The sequence below is a fragment of the Nicotiana tomentosiformis genome, chromosome 5 (assembly GCF_000390325.3).
Source record: "Nicotiana tomentosiformis chromosome 5, ASM39032v3, whole genome shotgun sequence".
Classification (NCBI taxonomy): domain Eukaryota; kingdom Viridiplantae; phylum Streptophyta; class Magnoliopsida; order Solanales; family Solanaceae; genus Nicotiana; species Nicotiana tomentosiformis.
Genome location: NC_090816.1, coordinates 14,785,780 through 14,797,515, shown reverse-complemented (window position 1 = coordinate 14,797,515; position 11,736 = coordinate 14,785,780). Strand labels below are relative to the sequence as shown.

The window sequence follows — 11,736 nt, the reverse complement described above, 5'->3', positions numbered from 1 at the left end:
CCTCTAGGAAACTAAAACCATATTTCCCGTGTCATCCAATATGTGTTGTAACAACTTATCCTCTTTGAAATATTTTGCACAAACCCAAGCTTTTGGGTCAATTGGCCAAATGGCCATAGAAATCAGTGGGTACGATATTGAGTATCGACTCCGAACCGGCATCAAATATCAAATCTTGGCGGACTTCGTGGCTGACTTTACGCTGGCCTTTGTACCCGATATTAAAAAAGAACTACTGATAAAATCGGGTACCTCTTCGGGAGTCTGGACCCTCTTTACGGACGGGACCTCGAACGCGAAGGGGTCTGGACTAGTCATCATACTAAAATCACCCACAGGTAGTGTAGTTAGACAGTCTACAGAACTACAGAATTGACTAACAATGAGGCCGAGTATGAGGCCATGATTGCAGGTCTCGAACTAGCTAGAAGCTTGAAGTCCGAGAAGATCGAATGCAAAGGTACTTAGATAAACTACAGGTGACTCTACATCGATTCAAGGAATGGACCTTGCAACATGTACCCCGAGAACAGAACAGCGAGGCTGACGCTCTTGCAAACTTAGGTTCATTGGCCGAAGATGACGAACTCAACTCAGGGATTGTCGTACAACTCATGAGATTGGTAATCGAAGAAGGTCACACCGAGATAAACTCCACAAGTTTAACCTGGGATTGTAGAAATAAATATATAGAGTACTTCAAGAACGTGAAGCTTCCATCAGATCCAAAGGAATCGAGAGCTCTGCGCACAAAGGCAACACAGTTCACCTTGTCCGAAGATGGAACGCTGTTTAGAAGGACTTTCGATGGACCATTAGCAATATGTTTGCAATCGGGAGATACCGATTACATCCTACGGGAAATTCACGAGGTCACTTGTGGAAACCATTCTGGTGCTGATTCGCTTGTCCACAAAGTAATCAGAGCAGGGTATTATTGGACTGATATGGGCAAGGATGCAAGGGAGTTCATTAGAAAATGCGATAAATGCCAATGACATGCGCCCATGATTCATCAACCCAGGGAACTACTCAACTCGGTCCTATCTCCATGGCCTTTCATGAAATGGGGAATGGACATCGTTGGCCCCCTCCCATTGGCCCCAGGTAAGGCTCAATTTATTTTGTTTATGACTAATTATTTCTCTAAATGGGTTGAAGCACAGGCTTTCGAGAAAGTCAGAGAAAAGGAAGTGATAGACTTCATTTGGGACCACATCATATGTCGATTCGGGATGTCATCTGAGATTGTATGTGATAATGCAAAACAATTCATTGGCAGCAAAGTAACTAAATTTCTCTCCTACTAACACCTTATTATCCCAATGGGAACGGACAAGACGAATCGACCAACAAAATCATCATCCAAAATCTTAAGAAGAGATTGACCGACGCCAAAGGAAAATGGAGAGAAATACTACCCAAGGTCCTATGGGCATACCGCACAACATCAAAATCTAGTACCAGAGCAACACCATTCTCGTTGGTTTATGGCGCCGAAGCTCTGATCCCGGTCAAGGTCGGGGAACCTAGCATCAGGTTTTGATATGCTACAAAGGAGTCGAATAAGGAGACCATGAATACGAGCCTAGAATTATTGGACGAAAGACAAGAAACCGCTCTCGTCCGATTGGCCGCCCAAAAGCAACGAATCGAAAGGTACTACAATCGAAGAACCAATCTTCGACATTTTAAAATCGGGGACTTGGTGCTAAGAAAAGTCACCCTCAACACCCAAAATCCAAATGAAGGGAAACTAGGTCCGAACTAGGAAGGACCGTATAAGGTTCTCGAAATCGTTAGAAAAGGATCCTACAAGCTCGGTGTGATAAACGGCAAACAACTACCGAGCAACTGGAACGTATCGCACCTAAAATGATACTACTACTAAGGTACGACCCTCCCATGTTCATTTGTATTTCAAAACTAACCCTTACAGGTGTTCAACCAGAAACAGGGATGGATTCTTCAACACGAAGCCTTTAGGTCTGAAAGCACGCATTGCACTCTTTTTTTCTTAGACCAATTTTGTCCTAAATGGGTTTTCCGGCGAGGTTTTTAATGAGGCAACCATTGATCGTGCTAACTTAGAATAATTCAACAGTATCCGAGGCCTCTTTACAATCAACCTCGAATACTGGAGGGGCATTGCCCTCGAATATCAAGTTCGATGCAAGGAAGTTACTTTATGGCAACATGGTCTTGATAGGAAAAATTTGTAAGGGCCAAATGGTCAAACGAACCATGCCCGCGTAGTTTGCTTGAGCCCTGGCACAAACATGTACGCATGTATAATGACTTATAAAGAGAAATTTCTTCTTTACCGATATCTCATACCTCAAAAAGGTTCTTCTACTTCATATTCTCGATCTATTATGCAAACAGGCTTAAGGGCCGACCATGACCGGAGTTCGAATGATTACCCCCACAAATCGGGGACTGCCGTCCAAAAAATCAACGAGATCAAATTATATAAACTCCGAAGATCATAAGCCCAAGAGGCAAATCCCGAACTAAAGAGGGATTTCTATAGGCCACGACCACCCCATTCGGGGACTGATACTTTGGGCAAGCTCGAAAGTAAAATGGGAAAATAGGCCCAAGACGCAAGTCCCGGACTAAAGAGGCTACGACCGAATTAACACGAATCGGAGACGTCCGAATTCCGAAACAAAATAGGCATTCGAAATCACTCATAAATCGGTTAAAAAGGCTACCCCCGACAAAATCATAAAAGGCTTCGATAATATCAAGCCTCGAAAACTCTAATGAGTACAAATCCATAAACAAAAAGCCTAAGGCATTACAATTTCGCAAATACGAATGATAAGAAACTCTTTCAAGCCGTAAAGGGGACAAAGCCATAAACAATCCTTTTTACAAAAGCCTAAGGGTTACTTTACTTCGAGTTCGAGCAAGCACTCACTCGACCATAAGCCTAAGGGCTGTTTTCTGCTTTGAGTTCGAGAGACCATCCTCGCTCAACTAAAAACCTAAGGGTTACTTTACTTCGAGTTCGAGCAAGATATCACTCGACCATAAAGCCTAAGGGCTATTTTCTGCTTTGAGTTCGAGAGACCGTGCTCGCTCAACTAAAAACCTAAGGGTTACTTTACTTTGAGTTCGAGCAAGCACTCACTCGATCAAAAGGCCTAAGGGCTATACTAGTTTAGTTTTGATCAAATTATCTGAACCCCGACCTCAGAATACAACTTCATAAATATATAAGGCAGAAGGGAAACAAAGGAAAGGTTTGCCCGAACCCTCGAACACAATTTTATGCTAAGGCATTTTTGACCTTTGTAAAGTGCAGAAAAGCAAAGTAAAAAACAAAAACCCAAAAGGCAAGAAAAGCCTTATGTTTATATTCAAAGGATTTTACAAAAGACCAAATCGGCCCCAGAATAAATACAAAATAAAAACAAGAAACTTAAATATCCTAAGTGGCTTGGTCTTCATCGGAGGCCTCATCCTCGGGATTTTCCCCGTCTTCAAATTCGCTCGAGCTATCGAAGTCTTCCTCAGGGAAGACCAGCCTTCGAGCCCTGGTTTCCTCCGTCTTGGCATTTTCAATTTCGGCCTCTACATTGAAGCCCTGAGCACTGACCTCCTCGAGAGCTTCACTCCGAGCCTACAATTTAGCATGTTCGACCATGCTTTTGGCCTTGGCCTGGTTGACCTCAACATCAATCCTGAACTGGGCCACTTTAGCATCAGCTCTTTTATTAGACTCGGTCACTTCAGATCTGGCTACGGCCACTTCAGACCTGGCTACGACCACCTTAGACATGGCCACCTCGAGTTCATTAGCCAAGCCTACCTTGTCAGAAGTGACCAAATCTAACCGATGCTGAAGCTCCTTAACCCTCTCGATCTGCACCGAAGCATTTTTTTTTGCAGCCCGAAGCTGGGCTTCAACCAACTTTAATTGTGCTTGAAAGACCTTCTTTTTCAAGGCAAGGATATCCATATTCTTTTTGAATATTTCCCCCTCGGCCATTAGCTCATCTGCCTACGAATTAAGCCGTCCGATCTGTTCAAGCCTCTGTCGAACCTGTAGAATCGGATCATTAGTGGTTATCTCCAACTCATCTAAACTATCGTGAAGAATTCAGAATACCTGCTCAGCCATCTCCTGGTGCTCATCCCGAGCCGCTGCCAAATCTGCTAGAAGTTGTTTACTAAGAAGTTTGTAGGAGTCACTCTTTTCAGTGAGGTTCCAAACCTGAGCCTCATGCTCCTCTCGGATTCGGAGGAAAGCCTCGTGATGCAACACCGAAGCCTACAAACATGGGAAAAAATGTTAGAATTATCCACAACTCTAAGTGTAAAAAGAAACAGCAGAGATGCCATCGAAGTTACCCGATTCAGAGCATGTTGGGCCTAGTTGAAAAGGCAGGCGGGTCCTACCGCATTCATCACGATTTGATCCTCTTCGGTCACCAAGGACCGAAGGTAACTAGCAATCCCCACGGGGGAGGGGGGGAGCAAACATTAGGGCATCCTCCGGGATGAAGAGTACTATTTTCCGCCTGCGGTCGGGATCAACACTCGGGGCTGGGAAGCAGTCCACTAATTTTAGGCCCGATCAAGATTCGACAGCACCCAACCATGATGTTTTCTTTGGTACCGATAATCCACCGAACCCAGTAATATCCTCCGAAGCAGCGGACTCGAGCCCATCCAAAAATCCACGGATATCGATCGACTCCTGAATGCCCTCGTAAGACCGACCTTCCAACATATTTGCCTCGCGGATCATAGCATTCGAAAACTGAGGGGATCCCGTAATATCGACTATCCCGAGCTCGTCTCTCGAAATATCATCTGCTGCCCGAGAAGTCCTGCCCTCGGTCTCTCCTTCAACCATCTTAGCTCGAGACGGAATAGTATCGATTTTTCCTTGTTCAGGAATTATGGCCAAAGCTCCCTTATCTACCTCCGCCGATTCAGAGGACTGTTGTATCATAACATTAGCGATGTACACAGGCTAATTACTCTTCTCCTTCTTTGGGCTCATCCCTTAATCAGCGGATCGAGTCCGGAGGCATGATACCGTAGCCCCCCTTGGGCTTGCGAGTTCTCTTTGATGGTTTTTTCTTTTCCGAGACCGGGGAACTCGGTGCATCTTTTCTCTTCTTCTCTTTAACCTTCTTCTGGGCAGGGAACTCTTCATCAACAGATGGGGGCCTCATGAAAACATCCTTCCCAAGTCCTACAAAGGAAAAAAGAGGGGTAAGCAAGTGAAGAAGATCGAACGATAAACAAAATAAGAAAGAAACTTACCATGACTACGGGCCTCCCATCGACCTTTGACTAATTCCACCCAAGCTCGCTCAGAATACGGTCTCTGCAGCACCAGACCTTCAACCCATTGTTTAAGGTCCAGAATTGGTTCCAGCATCCGAGACACAGCTGTAACAGGAAAGAAAAATTGGATCAAGGAAATGAAAGGCAATCACAAATTAAAACGCTCGAAGGAAAATAAGTACTCACGGTTCATATTCCATTTTTTTGGAAATGGCATGTCATCGGCAGGGATCAGGTCCGAGGTTTTGACTCAAACAAATCGGCCCATCCAACCTCGATCGCGAGTCTCGTCTATACTCAAGAACGACACTTTGGTTGCTCGAGGAGCAAGCTTGATTAACCCTCCTCGATAGAGTCGGGGACTATAAAGGCACATAAGGTGATCGAGGGTGAATAAACACCCCTCGATTTTGCTTGAGAAGAATCGGAGGAGAATCACTATTCTCTAAAAATAAGGGTGGATCTGGCCTAGGGTCACGTCGTACCTTTTGTAATGGGCCCAACGTGAATGGATAAGTATAAACGCTTAAGAACCCTTCCACGTGGGTGGTAATTGATTCCTCAGGCGATGGGACTACCACGTGCTTATCGCCCCAGTTGCATTCCTATTTTACTTTGTCGATAATTTTCTCGTTGATTGAACACTGGTACCTCGAGATCGGCTCACATCGGCCTGGTACCGAAGAAGGTTTTTCAATCTTAAAATCGATGACAGTTGAGCACCCTACAGTCACGAACTCCTCGGGGCGAGGCTCCGCCGCATCCTCGCCGCTGGCAGGTCGTTATGAAGAAGCGGCCTCTTTTTGCGGCACCGTTTTTGAGGTTTTTGCCATTTATGAAAAAAAAAGGAAATTAGGGTTGTATGCGATGTAAAGTATATGAAGCAGAGGGATTTTCTAAAGAAGATGAAGTGTATGAAGTAGAGGGATTTTCTGAAGAAGGTGCAAGAATAGAGAAGAAGCTTTTGAGTGAAAAGTTTGGATGAAGATAAGAGTTTAAATATTTATAGCTTGGTGATGACGATTCAGAACCGGCAGTGACCGACCAACGACTAACAGACGTTTAATGCCTTGGTAACTGGACCGACAAGACATTTGTAACATACGTCATAATCGGGCTCATTACTGACATCATCATCCACTTAGTCAAAGATCGAAAATTCATATTGTTTCTCATCATCTTCTTTCAGAGAAACGAGGGGACTATCTGTATATGGTCAAAATCGAGTCTGCCCTTCTTATGACAAATCGAGATTGGAACATAATGGTCCGAGGTTCATCATTGTAATATCGAAGCCATGATGCGAAGTTAGGTTGTCGAGCTCGAGCCCCAAAGACCGATCGATATCGAGTTCGACCAAGATCGAGCTCGAGATCCAGAGACCGATTAATATCGAGATCAGCCAAGATCGAGCACGAGACCCAGAGGCCGATCAATATCGAGATCAGCTAAGATGGAGCTCGAGACCCAGAGACTGATCAAGATTGAGATCGGCCAAGATCGAGACCTAGCCAAGAAACAAAAAAGCCGTTATAGCCGCAAGTGGGGAGAGAATCTCGGCGAAATCACGGCTTGAATCAAGAAAAAGTAATTAATTAATCTATCATGGGATCCTCACTATGTATTTTTAATTATATCCATAGTAGGATTCCTCCACTATATTAAGATTGGTTATCATTTGTAAAGAGGGAGACATTCATTCATTCACACATTCAGATTGATTGAGATTTACATAACATCTAGCAAATATTATCCTTTTTAGGCTTTGATATTGATTTATTCTGTTCTCTTATCAATCACTCACTATTCAATTTGGGTTTGTATTCATTGTTTTTACAGTTAATATTCGATATATCTTTACTTATTTTTTTAATTTGTACGAAGTTATACCACGTATCCTTAGAACTACGTATAAATTCAACTCTATCCATTTTTTCGGGTAAACAATCGTGATGTACAAGTGATAGTGTGATGGAACCCAAAGTTGATAACAAATTAAAAGAAGAAAGAGACCAAAACCAAGTTGATTTTAGCTCACATCAATAACCAAAAGTTTCAAGGTATTGCCAAATGATAGTTATGTTGGTTACTTGTCGACATTTTTTGTCCTTTCGTGGAAAGATAGATTCTTATCTTTCTCATATTCTATGTCCTTCCACTAAAAAAAATTAGAATTATTTACGAATTTTATTATTAATTTATCGCTAAATCGCTCGTAGCTTAGATATTTTCTTGATAATTTATCGCTAATCCATAGCTGACTGATAATCTATCACTAATTCCTACTCCCTCCGTTCACTTTTACTTGACACGTTTTGATTTTTCACGCCCTTAAAAAATAATAATTGACATGATAATTTTACCACAATAACCCTATTAATTGATATTCAATTATTGAACCCGAATTCCCAAATAACTTCTGAAGAAAAAAATACTCCAAAGAACAAGAGAATAAAAGATGACTTTAGTGAACTTTTGTGTTTAAAGAAGGTTGATAATGAAGAGTTCTATGTGAATTCCAATATTGAGCATTGGAAAGATACAATTGACCGTTATTTAATCAAGAAATATTGGTTAATGAAATAAGGGTAAAACAGAAAAAAAAAAATTATTTTTTCTTGATATGCGTAAAGTGATAAGTAAAAATGAAAATTTATTTTTAGTATACCTACTAAGGAAAAGTGAACGGACGGAGTATCTTTTTAGTAATGTTCTGAATCAGATTTAGTTTTCACTTTTACCCACAGCTCGGAAAACCCAAAATGAGTAATACTAAATTAATGGAGATACAGTGTTTCAATCCCCGTACCTCTCGCATACAAAGCGAGTGCTCTACCAATTGAGCTACATCCCAACTCATCAAGAAATTATAATATATTATATATAAAATTGATCTAACTTATGTAATGGTATATAAGCGTGTTGAAAATTTAGTTTAATGGACAAGACAATTACATAAAATTTTAATTTTTTAGCAATTTAATTAACCAAGTTCGTGAAACTGTAAAAGCTATATAACAAGGAGCAATGTTTAAACATTTTGGGCGTCTTAAGAAATTAATAGAAAGAGAGAAAGATAGGAGTATGAAGAAAGTTGCAACCTAACCAGTGTAAAATAAAATATCTCCCTTATAAGCTTCATTTTTTGGTGAGCGATCATTCATTTATTTATAAGGTATAACTATTTAAATTAGCAGCTTTTCTCGGGAAAGATTGTTCTGATTCTTCATATATTAAAATGTTGATTAAAAATGATGAGAACTTTGACGCTGGTATCAATATATTGACCACAAAATAAATAAATAAAAAACGGTTAACTCATATTGCTCATACATCTGGATAATTACATTATATTATTTTTGTGGGAGTCTTTGAGATAATGACTGATAAACATTGCCAGTCTATTCAATTAAGCAATATAATTAGTTAATTACTTTCTTAAATCGGACCAAGAAAAATAGATTGCTAAGGAGGTCGGGGTCACTTTCTCAATATAGAAAGATATGTGGTCTTTTTAGTGTGAACTTAATAATCATCTTTTTGCTCAGCCTATCTTAGTTCTCATCATTATCATATCCAATAAAATTTTCAAATTAATTCCTTTATTATTTTTAAAGATATCATATAAACATATACTCGGGCATAGTTAGTTATCATCACACTATCTCAGTTTTTTTTTCATAATCATTTCGAGCTACATCATCCTATATACTCTAAATCATAACAAATTAAAGTTTCAGCACTCAAAACTTTGAAATAAAATTAATCACGAGAGTGAAAGTTAGTGGAAAGAAGAGATGACGAAAGATGTACTCAATTTCTATTTTGAAATTGGCGGCGGAAATAATTAATAATATTTGATAACTAGTGTAATATGGTCATGTCGCGATCCGAAATTTCCTACCGATAGGACTGTGATGACGACTAACATTTCACTTACTAGGCAAATCAACGTTAGAGAATCATTAAATCAATTCCTTATTCACATTCAGTAATTAACAATAATTAACTAAGATGAAATATAATAAGTGCGGAATATCATAAAATTATATTAATCACTACCACCCGGATCTGGAGTCACAATTCACAAGCATTCTAGAATTTACTACAAGTAATAGTCTGAAAGAAATACAACTGTTTGAATGAAAGAAAACAGTAGGGCATAAAAGATAGATGGGGACTTCAAGGTCTATGAACGCCGACAGATCTACCTTGAGTCTCCGGACAGCGGACCAATAACAAAATCTCGATCAACCTGAGCCGATATCAAAATCTGCACAGAAAGTGCAGAGTGCAGCATCAGTAAAACCGACCCCATATACTAGTAAGTGTCGAGCCTAACCTCGGTGAAGTAGTGACGAGGCTAGGACAAGACACTCACATATAACCCGAACAGTATAATCATGCTAGTGGCAACAACTGTACATAAAGAAATAACACAGAAATAATGGGAAAGGGACATACAGTGGGGGAATACAACATAAAGAGTGAGAATAATAAAAAGATATAATTAAACTGAAAATTCTTAGACGAATTGAGCAATTAAAAACAGCAAGAAAAATTTGTACGGCAACACCCTTCGTGCATTTACTCTCAACCTCACCAAATAAGTAATAGAACGGCACGGCATCATCCTTCGTGCATTTACTCTCAACCTCACCAAATAAATAATAGAACGGCACGACATCACCATTCGTGCATTAAACCTCTCATAATATATACGACATCACCCTTCGTGCTTTAAACCTCTCATAATATACACGACATCACACTTCGTGCTTTACACTCTTCCTCACAATATAAATAATGCATGCACGGCATCACCCTTCGTACTTTACACTCCTCCTCACCAATCATAGAATCAATAACAATGGATAGATAAGAGTATCACAAAGAAACCAATATTTTACCCATAATCAATAGCATAATGTAACTTCAATCTTAAATCAATATTCGAAAGTTACCAAATCTCAGCGAAATCAGATATGAGTCACCCAACATTTTAAATAACCCGCTAACAATGGATAGTAGAATTTAAGGCTAAAAAATAGACAAGAATATAATTTCACTCGCATGCTATGACTCGACAACGACGCATAGATGCTCGTCACCTCACCTATACATCGTATTTAACAACTCAACACGTAGCAAATGAACACATAATACCTATTCCCTCAAGACCAAGTTAGACACGATACTTATCTCGCTCCGAAGGCCACTTAATTCTCAATCACAGCTTTTTCTTTAGAATTCACCTCCAAACCACTCGTATTTATTCAAAAATGACTCAATAATATCAAATATTGCTAAAGGAATCAATTATATTTCATATATTAAATTTCCCAAATTTTTCTCCAAAAAGTCGAAAAATGACCCCGGGCTCGCTTGGTCAAAACCCGAGGTTCGGACCAAATTTCTTTTACCCATTCACCCTCGAGCCTAAATATTTAATTAGTTTTGGAATTCGACCTCAAATTGAGGTCTAAATTCCCAAATTCCTGAAATCCCTAATTTCTATCCTAACCCCTAATTCTACCATGAAAACTCTAGATTTTAGGTTGAAAATTCTAGAAATGTAATGGGTAATTGAAAAAAAATAGTTTAGAATCACTTACCAACAATTTGGGGAAGAAATGGCTCTTGCAAAATCGCCTCTCACCGTTTTGTTTTTGAGAAAAATGAATTTTGGCAAAAATCCCGTTTTTGAATTCTGTTAAGTGCTGGGCGACAGTGTTCATCGCGTTAAGAGCACTGTCGCGTTCGCGAAGAGTATAGGCTGCCAAGCCTTCACGTTCGCGAGGCAGTGCTCGGGTTCGCGTAGGCTACCCTTCCCTGGTCTTCGCGTTTGCGAGACAGTGCTCGTGTTCGCTTTGTAGAAAAGACTGACTCCCCTTCCCCAATGTCTGACACGCGTTCGCGATGGGCTTGTTGCGTTCGCAAAGGGTAACACCCCCATCGCTTCACGTTCGCGACCAAGCCTTCACGTTCGCGAAGAAGAAAATTTCAGCTGCCCAGTTTACTTTTCATGTTCGCGAGAGTACATTCGCGAACGCGAAGAAGGACATGCCAGAACACATACTCTGCAGAAAAACCAGATTTTCAAAGTCCAAATCATCTCGTGGCTTATCCGAAACTCACCCGATCCCTCGGGGCTCCAAACCAAACATGAACACAAGTCTAAAAACATCATACGAACTTGCTCGCGCGATCAAATAGCCAAAATAATACCTAAAACTACGAATTTAGCACCAAATTAAATGAAACTCTCAAACATACTTTAAAATTTCTATTTTCTCAATTGGACGTCCGAATCATGTCAAATCAGCTCCGTTTCTCACCAAATTTCATAGACAGGTCTTAAATATCATAACGAACCTGTACCGGGCTCCGAAACCAAAACACAGACCCGATACTAACAATGCCAAA

The 11,736-nt window shown here is 40.4% G+C and overlaps 1 protein-coding gene across 1 annotated transcript; it reads right to left on the bottom strand.

Moving 5' to 3' along the window:
- Positions 1-3,439: 3,439 nt before the first annotated feature.
- On the bottom strand, positions 3,440-5,527 carry LOC138891953 (uncharacterized). The gene is made up of 7 exons (XM_070175643.1): positions 5,497-5,527; positions 5,287-5,415; positions 5,151-5,215; positions 4,631-4,957; positions 4,121-4,282; positions 3,680-4,012; positions 3,440-3,631 (listed from the first exon to the last, which is right to left on the bottom strand). Exons 1-7 carry the CDS (start codon positions 5,525-5,527, stop codon positions 3,440-3,442), a joined length of 1,239 nt encoding a protein of 412 aa, XP_070031744.1.
- Between the last annotated feature and the right edge of the window lie 6,209 nt (positions 5,528-11,736).

Bases quoted from the DNA above. Each gene is read 5' to 3' on its own strand.
- LOC138891953 (XM_070175643.1), bottom strand. From the start codon at position 5,527: ATGCCATTTCCAAAAAAATGGAATATGAACC. The intron at 5,416-5,496 runs GTGAGTACTTAT...TTCCTGTTACAG, and splicing joins AAAAAAATGGAATATGAACC to CTGTGTCTCGGATGCTGGAA. The intron at 5,216-5,286 runs GTAAGTTTCTTT...TTTCCTTTGTAG, and splicing joins ATGGGAGGCCCGTAGTCATG to GACTTGGGAAGGATGTTTTC.